This window comes from Melopsittacus undulatus, chromosome Z (assembly GCF_012275295.1).
Source record: "Melopsittacus undulatus isolate bMelUnd1 chromosome Z, bMelUnd1.mat.Z, whole genome shotgun sequence".
In the NCBI taxonomy this organism is placed as follows: Eukaryota; Metazoa; Chordata; class Aves; order Psittaciformes; family Psittaculidae; genus Melopsittacus; species Melopsittacus undulatus.
In genome coordinates, this window is record NC_047557.1 from 56,175,738 (window position 1) to 56,198,381 (window position 22,644).

The following is a 22,644-nucleotide window of genomic DNA, read 5'->3' on the forward strand; positions in this document are numbered from 1 at the left end:
TTTCCCTCCATGTGCAGCCCACATAAAGAGATAGTTAAATGCTACAGCCCATGTCTAGTAACAGAGTTTAGGGTACGACTCCTTCCTGCAAAATGACGAGTATTGCTTATAAACCAAAAGTCTGTGGGACTTGTTAGTCAGTTCTCTTTCTTTTCTCCTGGAGCATAAATTTTCTTGTGATTTTTACCATGCTTGTTCCTATGAATATATTACAATGACAAATTTTCTCCTTCCATGACTCAGAAAAATCTAACTAGTGTTTTTTTCAACAACATTACAAGCTTGTGTTTTATAACTATACCACACTGATTTTGACCATACCCCAGACAACTCATTCATTAAATTTGCTTATAAATAGTTATTTCTTTCTTAAATATAAGCTTTGTAGCCAATCTAATAGCCAAAGACTGATTCCTTATATTATTCCAAGACATGAAGAACAACATCTAAATTTGTCTCTTGAAGTAATGTGTTTTCATTACAAAGCAAATCCACTGATAAGGGCAGCTATTTGACACGTTGTGTGGCATCACGCACAATAGAATTTGCTTCCCAAACGAAAAAAAAACAGTACTCCTCTTCAACAGCGGGAAGACAGATGGACACTAGGTGGCGAAGCTGGAGTAGAAACTCGGGAGGACTTTTGACTGTATGAAAGTACTGGCTTATTACCTCCAAAACTTACTTGCAACAGCAGTTCTACCTATCTGACTAAATATAAACCCACTTCTTCATCCCCAGTGGTATTACATACACGACAAATAAAATTCATTGTTATCTAAGCATTCTGTAAACAATGCTTACTTTTATACTATGAGACTGAGTGAATTCAATCCTGACTGGGTGAATTGAAGAGAGCAATACATGAGAAAGTAACTCTTCAATTCTTTGTGGTATCAAGTATATATAATGCGGCATCTGTAGAGGGCTGAAACAACCTTCAGCTAAAACAAACAAACAAACAAGCAAACAAACCAAAGCACTGAAAGGTTCAAGGACTATTCCAGATGTATCAGGAGCCTTCCTACAGAAAGTAACCACAACAGCAGATACCCAACTTCTGCAGTAGCTAAGGGAATATATCAGTATGTACCAGACACAATACATTCTCACAGTCATCACATAAGAACTGAAAATCACAACTAAAGGCTCAGAATGGTGGAGATTTGAGCTCGCTTACTTGTAATTCATAGCCAGAATCACATTTATAAAGAACCACATCTTTGTAATTGTATCTAGTGCCAACCACAAATCCATGGTCTGGAGACTCTGGGGTCCCACAGGACACAGGAATGCAGATATCATCAGAGAACAGTGGCACCCACATGCCGCTCTCCTGAAAAATAAATGTAATTAGAACAGTGAAGGCATCACTTTACATGCTTAATTCATATCTAACTGATAAAGTTAGGAAAATTGCAGTAAAAGCCTTCAGTGGCGGTGGGTATACAGATGTGGTTGACGTAATAGTACCTGTACAATCCTTAGTAAAACTCAGTAATTTAAGTAACACTTTAGAGATGTCAACATAGACCGGAGCACAGCTTTGGTAGGAATGTTCAGCTTGGACTTACAAGACAGAAGGAACAAAAAGTACATGGAGAAATACATGTTTGGAAAACAAGTTCACTTATACAAGATCGCAGAATAGCTCAGGAAACACATCAGGAGAAGAATGAAAACTACAGCTGCCTGATTCCATGACTAAGCACTTCAGCTGCCTTCCCAAGCTCTCTAAGGAAGTCGGATACCTGAATACATCAAACAGATACATCGGATACAAACAGATACAAACTGAATACATCAAACAGATACAAACGGATACATCAAACAGACCCACTCCTACTTCCACAGATATTTGAAACAGCAAAATGAAGGGAAATCTTTCCTTATGAAGTGCTGATTCTGCGAAAAAAATGAATGCTTAGCTTTTCTCCTGTAAGCAGACTTATTGACTTAGAAGAGTCTATTTACAAGCTCAAGTCAAGGTTGTCCATAGCTAATATGACAAGAGGTTACAAACAGAACTGATGAGGATGTTTGCTCTTCGACACACAGAGGATTCCAGTTTCTACAGCTGCACAGTGGATTAAAATGCATGCTGCCTGTTATTCTGGAGAAAAAGAGCTCTGCATGCAATTCTCAAAATACATTAGAAATCTTAAGACGTATAAAATACATTTGAAACCTTGGACCTCATTTTTTACAGGCTTGGACATGTTTTTTTTCCCCCTGAAATTATAAGAGGAATGCTTTTCTAAAGGACTGCATTAGTTTTTGATGGAAAAAGAAAAAAATAATTTATAGTTCTATATGTCTACACATGGAAAACTAGTAATTGCTCCTTCTGCACAACAAGGAATTGTATTTATTTTGCAGGACATGCTCTTAATTTTTATGTTGTATGCAATTAAGGGCCAAAAGGTAACATGGGTAGGAGGAAGATTCTTGAATTCAACAAAGCCAGCAAAATAAAACAGTGCAAGTAACACTATACCTTGCATGTAGATGTGCTTGCTCCCACCAAAGTATAGCCTTCTACACACGACAAAGTGATGTTTGTGTTCAAAGTGAAGTTGTCCCCAGATACTATTACATGGGTGATATTTCCTGGGAGGGGACACTTTCTGGGGCAACAGGAAATACTTTGAGGTGACCACTGTCCATCTTCCTGGCAAATGCGTACGTCCACCTCTGTCACCATTGTGTAGCCTTCCAGGCATCTGCAACACATCATGAAGACCTGACCACAGAGACACAGCCCAGATGAGCTAACCCATAACTTACAAAGTCAGGCTTTTCAGCATTGGTTGTTCATAAGTACACCTTGGGATTTCTCTGTTATATCCAGGTAACCCTGTAAGGAGCATGCCTGGACTGCATTTGTTTTATTGCAAAAGCTGGAAGCTTCAGACTTCACCTCTGGCTGCTTCATGCTGCTGTAGCACATGGGTTCATGGCTCTAGTGCTGAACACTTTAGTGCAGTTCCGGCACTGCACCTCGGTTTTGCTAAGAGGGCTTTTGGTTAGGAAAACAGTCTGACAGTGCCAAGCAATCCTAAGAAGGATCTCTCTTCCAAGAACAAACCAAGCCTTTGGCTGACTACAGGCAATTTCCTTACACATTTAAGGCTGATTTGTTTTGTTTCACATGGTGCTTCAGGAAGAGCAACTCAACGGCTTGTGCAACTGGGTTCACTAGTAGAAAAGCATACATAAGCACCCCTTTCACCTTGTTGAAGATGAATGGAAATGACTGATACTGTTAAATTCATCAACATGCCATCTCACAGTTACGCTCCATACTATAATATGCCTCTGCTGCAAACAAATATCTCCCCTTCTGCTGAAGAATTCCTCACTTTGGAGAAAGAGATCTGCACTGTGCATACTTTTGCAAAGTAACAAGAACTGCTTTCTCTCATGTCTGACAAAGGAGTAACTTTGCATCAGGAATACTTGCTCACAGAGCAGTGTTCTACTACAGCAACTGTGGCAAGAGGGCGATCAGCCCTTCTGTATTACAACAGACATCTGAAGCAGGAGGAAGTTGTAGAAGGGGTGTCAAAAGGGGAGAAAAACTGCACACCTTGCTGACTTCTGCTGCAACCTACCTAGTAATAAAACCTGAATGTGCAGACCTGTGTTCAAGAGAAGAGGAACGCAAAAGGGAAATGGGAAATCAGTGGTGGTGAAATGCAGCCCAACAGGCTGAATACCTTGTTTGAATTTTGACAGTGGTCCAAAAAATATTTTATGTGTGCATGGGAACATGGGCTTTGTCTATTTTAGCATGTGATAGGGATTAAGTTTTCCTTTGAAAACTGGCACTGAGAGTGCATAAACCTTCCATTCTCATTCCTTCAGAGATTTTATGGAAACAGAATGGCACCAGGCAGCAGCATTCTTACCTGTACTTGACCTTGCTCCCATAGGCATAAGTGCTCCCAAGAACCTCTGCATTTGGCACAGAAGGTGGTGGGCCACAGCTTAACAGCTCACAGCTTGGGTATGGCTTCTTCCAGACACCAGTCTCCACACAAGTCAGTTCTGGACTCCCCTGCATGACAAAACCTGTCAAGCAGGTATAGATGATGGTGTTTTCATCTGTAGAACTGCTTCCATTGATAAATGTGTTAGGGATGATGGGGGGAGAGCCGCAGGAAATCTGCCCACAGTGAGGAAAGCCAGAACTCCACTTGCCAGCTGCCTCACAGGTGACTTCAGAAGGCCCTAGCAGTTTGAAGCCCTCCAGGCACTGAAACTGGGCACTCCTCCCGCAGCTGAAATCTGTACCAAGAACGACCCCATTCTGAATCTGTGGTGAAGGACACAGGCAGGGTAGGCAAGATGGAAGCCTTCCACTCCAGGAGCCATTGGATAAACACTGACGTAATGGATTGCCATGTAGCTCATAACCAGCAAAGCACACATACTGGGCAATTTCCCCATAGGTAAAGCCTGAACCATTTAGAAAGCCATGGGAGATGTCTTCAGGAGGTCCACAAATGACTGGCTCACAGTGTGGAGCTTCTGAGTCCCAGGTACCATCACTCTGACAGGTAAGTGTAGACACTCCTTGCAGGCTATAACCTTCGTTGCAGTGATAGTGCACTTCTTTCTTAAAGCCAAAATCTGAGCCAATGATTCTCCCATTGAGGAGAGGCACCAGTACAGGGCAGGTCACAGCTTTGCAAACTGGAGCGATTCCACTCCAACTTCCATTTGCAAGGCAGACCCTTCTCCTGTCCCCATCTAACAGGAAACCTTCATTGCAGCTGTACTCTGTATGCCTTTGGAATGTGTACTCCTCTCCAGTCACCTGACCATTCTCCAAAACTGGTGGTGGGCTGCAGGAAACAGGAATGCAAATCGGTTCACTGCCACTCCATTTCTGGTTCTCTTGGCATCTTCTCTCTGTGGGGCCATTTAACTGGTATCCAGGATCACACTCATAGTATATAACATTCCCATATGTGAAGTTTTCCCCTGTTATGTTTCCATTCATAAGCTGGGTAGGCGAGTTGCACATTATTGCTTTGCAATATGGAGCAGCGTCGCTCCACTGCCTACTTGGCAAACAGAGTCGTGTGTCAGAGCCAACAAGTGTGAACCCTGGCTTACAGGTGTACTGTACTGCACTGCCAAGCGTGTTCTCAGTGAAGTGTAAAAAACCATTCTCTGGGGGAGATAACAAGGTGCACTCTATTGAAACACAAGCAGGGGCACTGCCATTCCAAGCCCCATCTTCTTGGCAGGATAGAACAGGATTTCCCAGAAGCTCGTAGCCAGAGTAACATGAGTATAAAATTATAGTTCCAAATAAGAAAGTGGTCAGCTGCATTGCATTGCCCACCTTCAAAGAACTTTTGAAGTCTTTCAAACTGTCAGCCACTAACGTATGTGAAAGGGAGGGGCTCTCTGTAATGCTCTCCTGGTCAGAACGCCTTTCCCCATGCCTCACTTGCACATACTCACCAAAGTCAATGTGAGGAGGCAGGCCACAATCTGCTGGGATACAGGTTGGTGTGGAACTAGACCAGCCTGATTCTTCACAGGTCTGCATGGCAAGGCCAGACAGCTGGAAGCCTGGCACACAGCTGTAAATGACCATGGCCCCATAGCTATAATCTGCACCCTCCACAAAGCCATTCTCAATGGGCTGAGGTGGCTGGCAATTTATAGGTTTGCAGGAGGGAACCTCTGTGCTCCATTCCCCTGTCTCTAGGCATTTCAGCGTTTCCTCCCCTTGGAGCTGGAAACCTCTATCACAGGAATACCTTACAGTCTGTCCATAATGGAAGTTTGTGACTGAGTATTTGCCGTTGGGGATCTTCTTAGGCCTTGGGCATTGAATAGGCTTGCAAGCTGGTCTTCCTCCAAGCCACTGGCCATCTTCTCCACAGAGGATAGTTGTGTTCCCCAGCAGTTCAAAGCCTGGTTTACATGTATAGAGGGCTGTGCTAAGGAAGGTGAGGCCCTGCACATCAACAATGCCATTCTGAATTTCTTCTGGTTGGGGGCACTCCACAGGAATACATTCTGGCAAAGGCAAGCTCCATGAGCCATCAGCCTGGCATCTGATGGTAGACTCTCCTTTTAGTAAAAACCCATCCACGCAGATGTATTTCACAGTGCTACCAAAATGAAGGGATGAAGTCAAGGGGTCACCAAAGGGGATGTATGGAGGTGCAGAACACTGTACTACCTTGCAAAAGGGAAAGGAATCATTCCATTGTTGGGAGGGCAAGCATTTCAGCACAGAAGAGCCATGCAAAACATAACCCTCCTTGCAGGAGAAATGTACAACCCCAACTTGGTAAGTCAGTTCCTTCAAGACCAGCTGGTTTTCTGCCAAGGGTGGTTCTGGACATTTTGTTGGCACACACTTTGGGCTTTGCTTTTTGCTCCATTTCCCAGACTTCTGACATGTCCAAGAAACATCTCCAATCAGTTCATAGCCTTCATCACAGAAAAACTCAACTTTGGAGCCCATATCAAAAGTTTCTCCCTTGGAGTAGCCATGATGGATGGGTGGTGGTTTACCACAGCTGAGAGGAACACAGTAAGGAGGTGATTCACTGTACCACTGCCGATTGGCTTGGCAGGTAAACACTGAGCTTCCAACCATCTGGTAGCCAGAATCACACTGGTAATTTGCCTTATTCTCAAAGAAGTGTCCAGTTGTTTCCTGCAAAATAGATAAGACAGGGACATGTCTGAAGATGCGTGACTGGGGCAATAGGAGTCTGATTTAATTTCTTGTGTTCTCTTGGTCTAGCTTCTAGCTGAATCCCAGACAGCACTAAAGGCTGTCTGCAAAGGAATGAATGCAAGTAACTGACACAGAATGTCTTACCTCAAATGATACACTTTGCTGTCAGGAAATTTGACAGCAGTATCAAACCAGAAAATTTAAGGCTTAAAGGTAAAAGCTATAGAGCAGTTCCTCTGCTTTTCCCCTTCCTAGCCCATAAGGTCAAAATATGTGTAGACACGAAGACAGAAAAGAAATGGGCCAGAAGAAGCTGCCATGAAATGGCCTGTTGTTGGTATGATTCTTTAACCTACAGATGTTTTCAAGGCTGGAGTCCTCAGAAGTACTACTACCAGGAGATGTTTATAAATGCCTAGATATGCATCTGCAGTGTCTTGAGCAGCCAGCTCAGTCCCTCAAAGTGACAGGCTGAGCTCTGACTGTGGTATTAAAAATGTCTCTGACTGGAAGGAATATCTGGAGGGGTGGTCCTACTTAAGGAAGGCACACAGAATGATATGTGTTAATTACAGGATGTATCTGTGTGGCAGTCTGAACAGAAATTACTGCTATTACTGCTGGAAGGCCATCCCCCAATTTTTAGCAAATGCAGATTCCCTGGTAGCTAGATATAAGGAAGGAGGGGGGGTGATGTTCAGAAAAAAAAAATGCTTTAAAAATTCAAAGGTTTAATCTTTACAACACTGTTTTTGATCTTCCTTATGACAATCTTACCCTTGTGCATCAAAGCACAACACATGTTAAGTAGCTGTCACAGGTCTGGGCTGCCACAAGGAGATTTTTAACTTTAGGCATTGTTGCAATGTAATTTCATAAGAAAAGAGAAGTTCTGACTTCAGTAAAGAAGTGGGCTTGTATCAAAATGCAAGAGAAAATATCCTAAGGTGATTTATCTATTGCAAATCAGATTCTTTTTATAGCAGTGTAAGAGTAAGAGTAAGTATAGAGTAAGGCTTGTGAATTGGCAACAGTACTTCAAATGTCTCCAGATGGCACTGGAAAGGCACCCATGGGCCAAACAAACGAAGAGTAAGACATTAAGGAAATCAATTAATTGTCACATTACATCTTGAGTCTCCTAGCAGAAAACCCACTTTAAGACAGGAAATCCCACGGAAGTGTCCATGTTTTTCAGACATGTGTCTGGCTCAAATCCACCTGTTCCTCACTTTGCTTATTAAATCCAGTGGTGTCTTCAGTTTTAACAGAAGAGCAAAACAGGAAACACTAGCAAAATAAATTGTTAAGTCATACTCAGTTTGCTATAGCACCAGGCAGATGAGAAAACTCATTCTATACCTCAATAAAGCCATTCTCAAGCTGTGGTGGTTCTCCACATGACACTGGGTGGCATGTGGGCAAACTGCCACTCCAGTTGCCAGTGGCCTCACAGGTCCGCTTCTTCTCTCCCTTGATGTAGAACCCTTTGTTGCAGCTGTAAGCCACCACTGCTCCGAAGCTGTAGTTGGCCCCACTGGCATAGCCATTGCTAATGTGGGGAGGCTCTCCACAGCGAACAGGGATGCACTGGATGCTCAAAGGAGAAGGATTCCACTGGCCCCCTCGAAGGCACTCGATCTTGGCCGAAGTGTTCAGAACAAAGCCTTCCATGCACTTGAAGCTCACAATGGAGCCAGCTGCAAATCTAGCTTTACTAATGGACTCCAGGATGCTGTATGAGACGGTGGATGGCTTTTCACAGAAATCAGCTATGCAGTGAGGCATCTCCCTGCCCTCTGGAGGCACCCACTTCCCTTCTGCATTGCAAAGCAGCTGAGAGTTATCAGCCAGGCTGTAGCCATCTGAACAGAAGTAGTAAGCTGTATCTCCAAAGAGGCGGTGGCCACTCTCTGGTGATGCATTTTCCACATGGGGTGGTTCATCACAGGATACTGCCAGGCACTGCTGGTGACTCACACTCCACTTGCCACTGGCTAAGCACTCGATGGTTTCTGGGCCAACTAGTGTGTAACTGTGGATAAGGAAATCACACAGGAAGTCAAAAAGACAAGCACTGCCAAATGCTACCTACAGTTTCCTGAAACCTCTCCAGTACAAGCTTGCTTGCTAGTAGCCCAGAAGAATAAGATCCTTTACAACAGCTATGATTGACTTCAAAGGAAAATCGTAAGGCCTGCTTGACCATGGGTGAAGTATCATAATGAGAGACATCCTAGCACACATTGTGTATATTGCTTCCATCTTGTCTGTTCATCTGATTACCATTCCTCAACTTCCATTTTGATTGAAACAACTACAACAAACAGTATCGTACTTTGACAGTCCATAAGTACCCAAATAAATGATCCCACTGACAAATTCCCTTCAGCAGAATTGAATGGAAAAGAAAGAGATGAAAAGGCCAAAAGGCCTTTGATGCTCTTGGCAGTAATGCACTGGCAATCTTATAACAACTTTTTCCTTAAAAAAAACCCAAAATATCCACAAAAACAAACAAAAAAAAATCCACAGTAAAAATTCTTATAAAAGCCAAGAACCATAATTAATGCTGAGAAATCAACTTCTGTAATGAAATTCTACCACATAATTACTGTTATTTTAGTTGCATTTCCCTCTGTCTCTGGGATGCAGTGACAAGCATTACTCCTTGCTGCTCATCACCCCACTCAAAATCCTGCTGCTTAAACATGCAACAGTACAGTCACAGTACCTGTGGCTATCTTCTTTCTCAGTTTTGAAATCTCTGTGGTGTGCTGTCACAGATAGCAAAGAAACAATAATTATTGCAAAGTTCCCAGTGACTTTCCAGCTGCTGTCTGGAAACTGGTTGTCCAGATTTTGATGGCAACATCTGTGAAAGTGCTTTTTTTTGTTTGCAGGATTTGTTTTCAAAGCCTCATAACTGGACTCCAAAAAAAGAGCCTATTATGTGCCATTGTTTAATATGACCCACTCTATTTACTGTCATACACAGCTGTGACCCTCTTTAAATTCTGCTATCCTAACCAATTTACAAGATTTGCACAGTGCAGCAGCAGCTTTTAAAATCACAATACAGTTGAAGAAACTGAATAAGGATGCTTTGCTGCAACTATTTTTCAAATAATATTGCAAAGCCAGTTTATAAGAAAAATCCTAGCTTATCAATCTTTCTTTTTACATCACAAGCAGAAAATCCTCCAGTCACTTAGGGCCTGACCTGGCAAAAGCTCTGGATGCCTGCTCTGCCTTATGGATAGACCAGTTTCAAGATATTCAAGGAGACTGATCTTGCGAGAACCTTTGCACATGCTTATCTTTACAGCCTGTGAGCAGAGTCCAGCATTACATTCATGCTTGACATCATAAATACAGAGTCTCATCTTTGATGAAATATGGCTTGAAAAGGTCACTACAATGAGAGAAATCAAAAAAAAATGCATCTCAATGAACTAGGAGTCACAGTTTTAAGGAAGCAGAATTTAAACACCAGAACAGAGAGTTGTTAAAACACACCAAATAGCTTTCCTATAGCCTGATGAGATGGAATTCTTTATGATCAAGGCCTTCAGTTTACCACAGAAATACTAGTTCTGTAGTAACCTGAAGGCAGAAGGCTTTCTATTGAATTGGTTTATCATTCCCTGTGACTCCTCTCAATTCTCCTTTTTCAGAGTGCATTCAGGTGCTCTGAAACTACTTTAAGAAATGCCTATGTGTCCCGTACTAACTTGGCAACCCACAAAAGCATCTCCATCGCATTTAATTTCCAGAGAGTTAAGATGAAGCAGTAAAAATGAATTAGCGTGCAGTTACAAAAGACTGGTGAAGCAGTGCACAAGTTTCACTCATCCTGACTATTAGTCCACTTCTGCTAATCTACATACCCTTCCTTACACGTGTAAGAGACTCTGTTTCCAAAAGTATAGTTATTTCCGTTGATGACTGCATCTTTGATGGCAGGAGGGGATCCACAGGAGACAATGTTGCAAGCTGGAGGTGTACTGTTCCAGTTCCCTGAAGATTCACAGGCAAGTATAGAGGGTCCCTGAAGGCTGAGACACAAAGATCATTATTAAAGCTGCCATTTCAGTCCAGGTGAGAAATGAAGAGGGAAAAAGGTGCTTTGCTTCTGACCTCCTGGCCCCAGTGACACCAAGGGGAGTCTCTTCTGACTGCAGTAGAGGCCAGAATCTTACACTCCTATTCTTGAAAAAGGACTACTGATGCTGTCAAAAAAGCTGGTCTTCAGATTATTTTGAAGAGAGAGCAGGTGAAATTCATATGGGGTCTCAATGCACTGTTCAGACACACACACTTAACTTCTGCTGTAGCTTTGCCCACCTCACCTACCTGCCTGCATTTGGACAAAGGGATTGCTTGCAGCAGGAAAATACAGAAAAAAAATCAAACCTAAACAGTTCCATAGAGACTGCTTATGTCAGGGTAAATTTGCTAGAGGTACAACCAGATATCAGGACAGGCAGAACCTGCACTTAAAACCACATCCTTGCTTATAGCATTACTGTATTAATTTTTAATTGCAGCATGTTAAAAGTCAGTTTCCAATGTAATTGCATACAGACGTAAAACAGAATAAAAGCCTCGAATAAACTACTTCCACAAAGATTTCAAAGAGTAAGTTAGTAACTTCCAGAAGGTTCTTTCATCAAAGGCATTGTAAAACAATAGCAAAAATAATATTGGGTATGCACTAAGCTGTAGGGGTACAATAATCTTTAAAGACAAACGAGAACTTTCAAAAATAATTACTATACACATATTTATCGAATCTTGAATGATCTTCTTGATGAACTGGTCCAATTTAAGATGAAATACAGAAAGTACCTTTAAGATATGAAGAAGTATTTTTAAATTCTATTTTAGTATTTTGTCTTTCTTAGCAATGATCCCAGCTTTGTCTCTTTGAGACATAAGTTAGACCTTTTAGCAACTATACTGCCTGCATTTGGCTCAGGAACACTCCCGCATTTACCTGTATCCTTTATCACAAGTGTATGATACAGAGGAAAGGTAGGTTGTTCCAGTGAGTGTGTATTTTCCATTGCTAATATCCTGTGGGCTAGGACAAGTCACCATTTCACAGGACGGGGGAGGATGATTCCACATGCCACTAGCAAGGCACAGAATTTCCTTTTCACCCACTAAGTTGTATCCATCATTGCATCTGAGTTAGAAGAAAATAAGTGCTATCAAACACAGAGCCTTTTATACACAATGTGCATATGCAGCCATCATTTTTTTCATCCACACCTACATACACCGTCTTTTTCTGCAGGGCACAGAAAGGTATACTGGAGTAAATATTCAGCTCTGCTAGTGAATAGCCACAGCTATAACCAAAAGTCTTTGCATTACTGTAATACCATCTTGCTTCTCTCCTTCAGTTTAACCACTCTCTCAATTCAGCCATACTCTCCTTTGACTCTCAATCAATTATTAATTTAGTACTTCAAAGATACTGAATTCCTACCTGTACACCACCTTATTCTGGTATGTAAAATTTGAGCCCAAAATGGCACTATTCTCTGGAATAACTGGACCACCACAGGATACAGCTTTAAAAAGACAGGATCACAGGACAGGTTGATACAACACAAATAAAAAAGAACACACAATCAGAATTTGCTTTTTCTCTTAGAAGGTTTGAAGAGTTTTAAAGCCCTGGGTAACTGGGTTCTTGGCTCAGCTATAACTGACATTTAGGGCTCTTTATGTGACTCCACCTTACTGAGAAACTGGACTAACTGGAAATAGGTATTTGGAATCTTTATACAAACCACTCACTTGACTGTCAAGAGGACTCCATATTCATCCCTCCCTATGGACAAAATAACTGTGGTTTTGACATTGTCTTTGTCACTCCTTCATTTTACCTTATTGCTTCACCGTGTTAGCTCTGGTTTTCTGAAGAAATTTCTTCAGTTATATCATGTATGTGTACATGCACCAGCCTGTCCTCTCTGGTTGCTTTTTATCTACTGAAACACAGTTAATTAGCTTTAAGACATCAAGTTCCCACAAGTTCCTTGAAAATGGGAAGCTGGGTGGAGAAGAAAGACACTTTCAATGTTTACATTACAATGAGATAAATCTATGCATTTGGCACTTCAGAGAATCTGAATAGGAGAGAGCCACTATGAACAGGACAACCTTTGGAAAAGCTTCAACTGGTGCTTAAGTCTCTGAATCACAGAATCCCAGAATCCCAGGGGTTGGAAGGGACCTCAAAAGATCATCTAGTCCAACCCCCCTGCAAGAGCAGGGTAACCTAGAGTACATCACACAGGAACTTGTCCAGGCTGGCCTTGAATATCTCCAACGTAGGAGACTCCACAACCCCCCTGGGCAACCTGTTCCAGTGCTCTGTCACTCTCGCAGTAAAGAAGTTCTTCCTGATGTTCACATGGAACCTCCTATGCTGAAGACAACAAAGACTTCAACACTGAGACAGAGGTCTGCTAAGACAGGGTTTCATTAGCTGCTGTGGTCTCTAAAGGCTCTAAATAACTACTTTCCCCTTCCATCTAACACTACACATGACAATATGCATTCTTCCCAGGAACCACACCTTCACAATATGGTATGGGGTGGCTCCACATTCCAGACTCCATGCATGTAAGTGTAGTCACTCCTGCCAGCTGAAACCCTTCTTTGCAGGAAAATGCTACTTCACTGCCAACACCGTAAGTGTCCCCATATGCATGGCCATGCTCTGGATTTCCTGGGTTAGGGCACTTCACCGGTTCTGAGAATGAGAAGAGAAATAATTAATAAAATAACTATCAGATTTTATAAACAAGTTATATTAGATTATTCTTGGGAATTTTCTGAAAGCGGGAAGGCAGGGCACATGGAAACCACTCATTAGCAGTTTACAGCCTTACCAACTTTATTCTGGTATGTAAGTGGCACGCACTGAAGACTCATGCAAGTAAGCTAATCTTGCTATGGAAGAGTCCCTTGCAAATAAGTTTGCATTCACTGCCAGAAGCAAACACATCTTGCAGTCATTTTTCCCTCTGTGAGGGAAAGCCCACTCCAGCGTGTAGAGCTCCAAACAGGAAAATCAACTAAGCCACCCTTTACCCCAACCTAACAAAGAATCATAGAATGGTTTGGGTTGAAAGGGACCTTATACTTCATCTAGTTCTAAACCCCTTAGCTATGCCACTGTCTTGTCTTCTTCATGGGAAGTTACCTTGCTTAATGTTTTCACAGGCAGCTCAAGCCCTAGTCAGATGCCTGCATTCAGTCATTTCTTCACTGAACAGCTGGCTCTGATAAATGACACATTGTGGCCTTCCCAGCTATTCAGTGTATGTGCTCCATGTGCAAGAGGATTTTGCATGTGTGTGGGTCTCAAAGCAGAATCCCAAATGACAGCTGTGTTTCCAGGGAGAGGTGAGTTCTCAAGAAACAAAAGGAGACACTTCATCACAGCTTCATTCAGGTCAAAGTGACCTGCAGATGAGAGCTTGCCTGTCCTGACCACCCCGGATATGAATTACTGCCAACTGTCTTCTACAGTGGAAGGCAGGATACTGGCCTATACAGAACCTTGGAAAGGCCTGCCTTGTGATTCTTTCCCATACCTGCACATTTTTTACCATCTCCTGTGTAAGGAGGGATGCAAGTGCAAATGTATGATCCATTTGTGTTGAGACAAGACGCATGCTCATCACAGTCTGAACCAACAGCACATTCATCAACATCTACCAAAAAGAAACATAAAGAAGATGTCTTTAGGATGCTATTTACAACAAGCTTCTACTTTAAATTTGTCTCACTAACTGTCAAGAGGAATCCCTTTAACTGGTACAATTAAAACTCAATTTTATGTCAATCACATTTTTGATGCACTAGTAAAAATATTTAATATTTAAATTAGTATTTATGCTTTCTAAATAATTTACTAGATAGCATTGTGAAATACAAGAAAATCAGAGACCAATCCTATTAGCTTTCAGTCAACACCTCCACAAAATGTATGTAGTTTCCATCTAGTAAAAGAACAGACATTGTAACTCGTGCTGCTACTACCAGTATGGATAGTCACTAGGAGGGAGGCCTTCTACATTAAACACATGCTTGGGAAATCCTCTATACTGCAAACTTCCCACTTATAGGACAGGAAAACTTAGCCCAAGGGAGGAACACTCTGAAAACAATATATAATTACAGCCCCATCTTTTCTGAAGAGAATTACATTAGACTAGGAATGAGAAGTACCTGCAGTTGCCAGAAAAGTTAAAATAAGTTCAACATACATTAGTTATTATCATTAGCTATTTAAACACAGTACTGCCTATAAATGCTGACTGATGATCTATGATCCATGTAGCTTGGTACTGTACAGCAAAAACAAATGAAAAAATATTCCTCACTCTAGAATACTTCCTATCAGCTTTCAAATCCTGACTGTACAGAAGCATCCTTGGTATGTAAACAACGAGTCATAAATTGATAAATTGCAAAGGGTCAATTTCAAGTTATCTAATTGACAAATGCAGGCATCAGGGATTATTCTTCATATAAACCAGAGTGTTAGAGATAGAACAATTCTTCATTTAAAAGCCCTGCTACAGGACAGCTGCTGAACTTGGTATAGCATGAAGATGTATATGTGAAGTTCTTTGCCAGAGAGAAAAAAAAAAGCAACTTGGTTAAAAAAGCAACAAAATTTACTGAATTAATGTGTTTATTCTTCACTGCTGAGTCCATCAAGCATGAAGGGAACTCAACAACGCTCTGAAAATAAGCTACTTTCTGACATGTAGGATAAATACTGCAGATTAAAATAAAAACAATTAATTGAAATAAAATTAATTACAAATAAAAACAATTAATTAAAATAAAATAAATTACAAAAGCATCAGAAGAATGCAAATTGTACCAGAGCAGAACTGAAATGACTGCTCCTCCCATAATGTCTTGTAAGGCAGGGGAAGAGCAGAATGACACTGAGAATCAGATCTGTAACAGAGTAAAAGAAATGTCCCAGGGCATAGGTGTACCAGGCTTTGTTAGCACCTGCCTGGAGTATGAATCAGAAAGGTAAAGGGTGGGTCAGGGAGCCAAAGCCACTCCTGTTTTCATTTTCCCCCAAATCTATTCTGCTTCTTGAGAGACAAGGCAAGCTGGAAAGTGGGGCACAGGGCTTTTCCTTCTCAACATCATGCTTCCTACTGCATAGACGTCAAACTATTCGAACAGCCTTGCAGCACCTGCTCTGAGCCTGGGTATAAAGTGCAAAGGAGTAAAGCAAAGAGAGGAACAATATACTGAGTCTGTTTGGAGGTTCTAGAGTCCAGGTAGAAACTGCTATGAAACCAGGTGGATCCTATGCCAAAGTGATTTTTGGCAGAACTAAAAGACTGTTGGCTTTCCTTTTGCTCATCTTGACATGTCATTCCTACACAAAATTAAGAGTCAGATCAAACACAAATCTTGGCAGTTGTTACCCTACAAATCCCATGTTAGGTATGACCCAGACAGCACCAGTGCAAGTGTAACTAGCTAGTGGGTTCCAGCAGAGATCTGCTGGAAACATGGCCCTAAAAACCAGTCACACTCAGTCCTCTGTATGCAGCACAATGCTGCTCTGTCTCACCTTTCAGCTCCTGCAGCTGCATCTGGTATATCAGACCCATCTGATCAGGAAGTTATGGTGTGGCAACTATGCCATCTGTGTTCACAAGTGCGCTCGCTGCCCTCCAATGCTGCTGGCTGACAGATGCATGTGACTGAACAAGGAACTCTCACAATGGAAGAGGGCTCAGAGGAAATGGCCAAAGGTGATCTGCCCCATGAAGCTTAGGGAATAATGCATGATGTGACTGACCACCGCTGTTACAAGAGAAGCTGACTCAACACAAGGGGATGGGAAGGTGGTCTTTGTTTTAAGCAAACAGCTATCAACCAGTGTATCAACTGATGGTGTAAATGCCTCTCCCTGAATATATTAAAAGACTGCAAACATCTCCCTGAGTTAGCCACACCAGCACGGGGTGAGGGGGAATTGGATACCTGGCTCAGGCCAACGCAGGGTATAAAAACCAGACAACTAGGAATGGTCTTGTGCTGGCTGTAACCCATTTATTCATTCCTGGCTACTGAGGACACCTAGCGTCATGACAAAGACCATATTATTAGACTGATAATGGGAAACACACTGGTAGTGTGATTGAACTGTATATTGCAATTGCTATATTGTGCTAAGTGTAACTTGCATTTATTTGTATTGCATTATGCAGTACCTGTTTTCTCTCTCTGATAACTCAGAAATCCTGTGTAGCATCCACTATCTTCAAATAAATAAACTTGATATTAAACATTCCACCCTCCATGCATGGAACATCTAAAAGTATCTGGTCAGGAAGTATGGGACACTGAGAGTGTGCTGATGGACAGGGAAATGTACAGGTTAGAAGCATAGAATGCAAGAATTCTAGGACAAAATGAACCTGGGAGGAAAGAGGCTGGGATCGCAATGAAGGCTTATTAAGTACAGGATGTGGGGCACAAGAGTGGACTGACACAGAAAGATGCCAGAATGTCGTTTTGATTTAATATAATGCTGAGCACAGTACTTCAGAAAAGTGAATATTTTGGAGTGTGATTTCTGAGACTCTGGTCAGTCTTCACAATTTCAGAATGAGATCCCACCCAAACCCAAGGGTACAGCCCATGGCACACAAGTGTATGGTACACCTCACCGAGGCAAGATCGTGAAATGCTGTTCCAGCTCCCATTGTCCAGGCACAGCATCCTGGAGTCACCCAACAAATAGTAGCCACTGCTGCAGTGATAAGTGACAGTACTGCCAGCAAAAAAGTCCTCAGCTGAATAATATCCATTTTCTAAAGGTGGAGGCACTCCACAGCTGATTCCTGTGACATGAGTGATAAGAAAGCACAGACATTAGCAGAGCAAGCACAGACCAACTTGTAATTCGACATGAGAGCCACCACTGGAGATTCTTTTCTCTACAACTGTAGAATCCTATCCACAAGAATGCCCAGGCCTTTCCTGATGGTCAGTGATTCTGGATTTGGTGGAGGCCCTTGTTTTGTAGTTACTTCTCAATCAGCCTGAGCAGGACTCTCCAGCTCCTATTCTCCTAGCTCTGGAGGAGCCATCCGTCATTTGAGATCTGAGCAGATGCCCTTCAGTCACAGTACACTTCTCCTGATAATCACTGATTCTTGGTGAGTTTAAGGAAAAAGGAAAAGTAAGCTTGCCTCCATGGAAGTTCCCGTTATTTCCATTCACTGAAAAACAAGCTCAATGTTACTGTGTTTGAACATTGCAAAACTAGCTAACTAGCTAACAGATTACTCCTAAGAGACCAGGGAGTGCATGAACAATGGAGAAATTGAAACTGACCTCAATACAACCTCGTGTATCACTTTGACTTTGACTGTAATAAATAAGTCCTTCTGAACACGGCTGTGCCAGCAGAAGGCATCACTATACCTGCCTGCTGGAAGCTGCTATTTATCCTATGAGAGCTGATTCTGTGCATCTTCATTTCAATCAAGATGACATGAACTTATTCCAACAGCTATAAAGCTCATCCGTCTAACTACACAGGTTGTAGCAAGTCCTTGGTCCTCAGTCATGTGCAAGGATCACACAAAAATATTGTGAAGTGTTTAGAGCCCATTGTAACTGAAGCCAAGTACTTGCTACAGAGGGATAGAACCAAAAAACCTGTAACAGACAGGCTGTCAGCAGATGGGGACCTGTGGTTTTGGGGATCTTTGGTACAGGAAGAGGAAAAGGATCCTCGTGGGTAAAAGCAATGATGATGGTGAGCCTGATTCATCAGTAGAAGAACCTTTTCTGTACGACACCTTCCACTATAAGCCCTGTAGTTCTTTATAAAGAAAACTCCCTTAAATTTCTCATGTTCTTGTGGAACAGGCTGAGCAATTCTAATTTCTTACAGAAATACCTGCCACCTTTAAAGAAATTACTCTGTAACATACTTAAAACCAGACATTCTAAATGATGCTTAAAAATCAGAGATATTGTAGAATTTCCTGTGTATCTTCCACACTCCTGGTGCCACTGCAGAGGAATGCCTGGAGTATCAAACTGTGGATCCAAATAGACTCAAAGGTGGCATCATCAGATCATGGTTTGACCATGCTGTAGTTCTTACTCAGTAACTTTAGCTTTAAGCATGTAAGCATATGCTGTAAACATGGATGGATACAAGGGCATCACAGCTGCAGGATTATCAGGCCGTGAATAATGACAGGGTACAAATAAAAACCAGGGTTTCCTAATCCTGCCAGACCACTAAGACAACTCACTTTCACAGCGGGGAAAAGGCCGTGTCCACTGTCCCAGGTTAAGGCAGTGTTGAACAGAGTTTCCCACTATCTGGAAGCCTGGGTCACAGGAAAGGCTCACTTTTGACCCTGGCTTTAAATCAGCAGAAGAGGCCCGCAGATGTGGTATGGATCCTTGCAAAGAGGGGCAGTCTGTGGACAAAACACATGCATATAGTAAGAGACGTATCTATGTGCTGAAATGAATAAATTTGTTTTCTGATTATGTGATCCTGTGTAAGTTTACTTAGGAGAAAGCTTTGGGAAGTGTTAGTGCATGCTACACTCTGCTCAGGTTCAAAAGGTTTTGAGAATCAACATATAACATCAGAAAAGGAATCTGTAGGAAAAGAAGTAAGGAGGCAGTAGGTATTTTAATACCTACTATATTTTTAGAATAACAGACAAGCAACATTTCTTTCTGACCCCACACCATCTTCACTCTTTCCCCATCTCAGTTCAGGAAACAATAAATCTCTGTCAGAGATTCTGAAGAACTTCTATTACAAAATCCTGGAATTCAAGGAATGAAGGACTGAATGCTCTAACGGTCAAATTATCAAAATAATTTACTCAAGGTTAGTAGGGCAAAGGCTGCAAGCTAGCATATTTGACATCATGAAAGTGTCTTATAATATGGTTCAGAAAAAAAGGGTTCTGGAAATAAAGTTCTAACCAGCACAAAATATACTCTTGTAATCTATCTTCACTCTTCCAACAACTCCTGGCAGGAAATCTGGCCAGGCTAGTACATTTCCTTTTTGGAGTTCTTCTGGACAGGATGTAGCCAGAGATTTTACCTATGGATTTAAAAGAGTTGATTAGGAGCTGTTTAAGGACCATGTGGGAAAAAATTGTAAAAAACATTCCTTCCCCATCTACATGCAATGCTAGAACAAATCTCTGAATAAGTGATGTTCATTCCACCGAGCACACGATGCTTCTGGCTGAACTGCTTGTTATTCTGTACTTACAAGCAGCTAGCTATGGATGGCCATGTGCTGAGGCAACACATGAAAGAATACTTCATACAAGTAAAGCGTAACATACAGTTCTTGAAACACAATTGGGTTTGTTAGTGTGAAAGTAAATATGTGTATTTATGTCACACAAAAGGCAGATATGAGAATGCAACCTGCAGACAAAACTTGATTTGCAAAAGAATGTCAAATAGGAGCCAAGAGGAATTTGACAGTGAAGACCTGCATCCTGCAAACTCTGTTAGCACTGTACTACATTTAAGGAAAAGAAACACAAAAGGAGCAGTTTAATATATCTGTTTTTTCCAGGACACGAGTTCTGTAAATTCAATGTACTAGGCTCTTCAAAACACTGTAGGCAAGGCCTATCCACACCAATACTAACAGCAGTATAGGCATTGCAGGACAGGGCCGCAACTAACCATGTACTGAAATAGGAATTATATAGGCAAAATAAAGATAGGAGGAAAAAAAGGAGCACACTGTAAGATTGTCCTGGGTTCAGCAGTAGCAGTCATTTTTTCTTCTTCTTAGTAGCTGGTGCAGTGCTGTGGTTTTGACTTTCAGCCTGGGAACAGCACTTATAACAGCAATGTTTTTAGTTACTGTTCAAATGTTTGCTATGGACAAGGACTTTTTGAGCCTCATGCTCTGCCACGGAGGAGGGGAGGCCGGAAGGAAGCAGAGACAGGACACCCGACCCAAACTAACCAATGAGGTATTCCATACCACAGCACATCATGCCCAGGAAGTAACTGAGAGTTACCCGGAAGGGCTGGTGCTCTGAGGGGTTGGAGGAGGTATCGGTTGGTGCTCAATCAGGTGGGGTGGGATGAGCTATTGGTCGGAGGGTGGTGAGGTGTTGTATTCTCTTCACTTGTTATTTTCTTTATCATTATTATTATTATTGGTAGTAGCAGTAGTGATTTGTATTATACCTTAGTTATTAAACTATTTTATCTCAACCTGTGGGAGCTACATTCTTTTGATTCTCCTCCCCAGCTCTCCAGGAGTTGGGGGAGAAAGGGGGGGAGCGAGTGAACAAGCTGTGTGGCTGGGTTTAAACCACGACAAAGATAAACAGCAGATTACTATCTTGAGAGCAGATCTGGTCAAATTTCTTTGACGGAAAAGTTTTCCATTTAAAACATGAGTTCTTTAATGGCACCACTAGGGGTTTCTTTTGCATTGTTACTGCAAGAAACTGAAATACCAATGTGAATCCTCAAGCTATTTCAGGACAGTGTTTTAATGTAAATAAAAGATAAGTTAATAAAGTGAAAATATTTGTGCTTCTCCATTGTGACTCTGAGTCACATTACTCATAGTAATGTCATCATATTTCTGTCTGGCCACCAACAGAAGAAATCTGGGGAGTACAACACCAGATGCAGCAATGCTTTTAAGCTATTCAGACACCTGTGTAAACTATATGCAATAGTAAGACTATGCAGAGAGATCCTTAATGATGGGATGTCACATAAGTATTCCATAGTGGTTCCTTGGAAGGAGCTCAGATGTCCTGACACCAGTGTTTGTAAAAAAGAAGGCTGTCTAGTGCCACTGGCTGCTCAGGCAGATTTTGCTACGTAAAAGTGTTGTAAAACTGCAAATGAAAGACCAGAGCTTTCAATTCACTCAGCACTGCCTTTGCACACTGTAACCCCAGAAACAGAAAGTAAATGTAGTCCCAGAAGGTGACGGGGATTACGGTGCATTATTGGAACAGTACTCCTCATTACATTTCTCCTGTCAGCGTGGATGCCATTATATCTCAGCCATGGAACTACTGAAAAAACCACATGTGCCCTGAGGAGGATAAATGTACAGTAAAGCAGTAATTAAGGACTTCCTCTTCTTTTAAGATATGAGGGAGGGAAGTGGTTTATGGAAAAAAGATGGTTATTCAATTAAGAAAACCTGTAGTAATTAGGCTACTGAGACTACTTCCTACTCTTTGGCTCTTCTATGCTGCAGGGACATTCCAGTAATTCCTTGGCAGGGAGAAAGGAATGTTACCTTCAGCAGTGTGAAAAAATTAAGAGCAAAAATGAGAAGCCCAGTGGGCTGTGTACATCTCAACACAACCAGCCTATCCATCAGCAGATGCAGCATGGCTTCAGGGCACAGCTAACTGGTTAAAAAGCACAAGAGTGTCCAGTTCATGTCAAACTGTATGGAAACTGCGCTCTGCAGAACAGTGTCTGTCTTCTGTCAAGTCTTCAGTGGACTACCAAGAATGATGTGCTACACTGTCCTTTGTCAGAAAGGAAGGTACACCATGACCTGCAGACTGAATCGTTCTCACATTCCCCCTCCTCTGAATGCCAATGAGGTGGATCAGACTGTTCTAGGGTCAGCCTAGCTGGAGAAGAGAGCAATCTGCTCTGTTTATTCTGAGTCTGTTCCAAAGATTTCACTTCAACAGTATGTGCTGATGGAAACTGCTTAGGCCAAGGGCTGCAAACAAACTGCTTGGAATATGCAGGGAAAGTGCAGGAAAGGCAGGTTTGGGAATCAGCCCTTCCAAGCCATATGATGGGGAATGAAGAGCCAGAAAGGACCTCACGGTCCCATACAGACC

At 42.0% G+C, this 22,644-nt stretch overlaps 1 protein-coding gene across 1 annotated transcript in view; it reads right to left on the reverse strand.

Moving 5' to 3' along the window:
- SVEP1 (sushi, von Willebrand factor type A, EGF and pentraxin domain containing 1) overlaps positions 1 to 22,644 on the reverse strand; it is a 131,036-nt gene that overhangs the window by 22,415 nt on the left and 85,977 nt on the right. Inside the window, exons 29-40 of the mRNA XM_005154848.3 lie at positions 19,757 to 19,880; positions 19,063 to 19,233; positions 17,458 to 17,631; positions 14,335 to 14,454; positions 13,311 to 13,487; positions 12,213 to 12,297; positions 11,715 to 11,906; positions 10,606 to 10,773; positions 8,078 to 8,750; positions 3,912 to 6,691; positions 2,493 to 2,723; positions 1,181 to 1,331 (exon numbers count right to left, since the gene is read on the reverse strand). Of these exons, the coding sequence (XP_005154905.1) occupies positions 1,181 to 1,331; positions 2,493 to 2,723; positions 3,912 to 6,691; positions 8,078 to 8,750; positions 10,606 to 10,773; positions 11,715 to 11,906; positions 12,213 to 12,297; positions 13,311 to 13,487; positions 14,335 to 14,454; positions 17,458 to 17,631; positions 19,063 to 19,233; positions 19,757 to 19,880 (5,046 nt within the window). The remainder of the gene's footprint in view (positions 1 to 1,180; positions 1,332 to 2,492; positions 2,724 to 3,911; positions 6,692 to 8,077; positions 8,751 to 10,605; positions 10,774 to 11,714; positions 11,907 to 12,212; positions 12,298 to 13,310; positions 13,488 to 14,334; positions 14,455 to 17,457; positions 17,632 to 19,062; positions 19,234 to 19,756; positions 19,881 to 22,644) is intronic.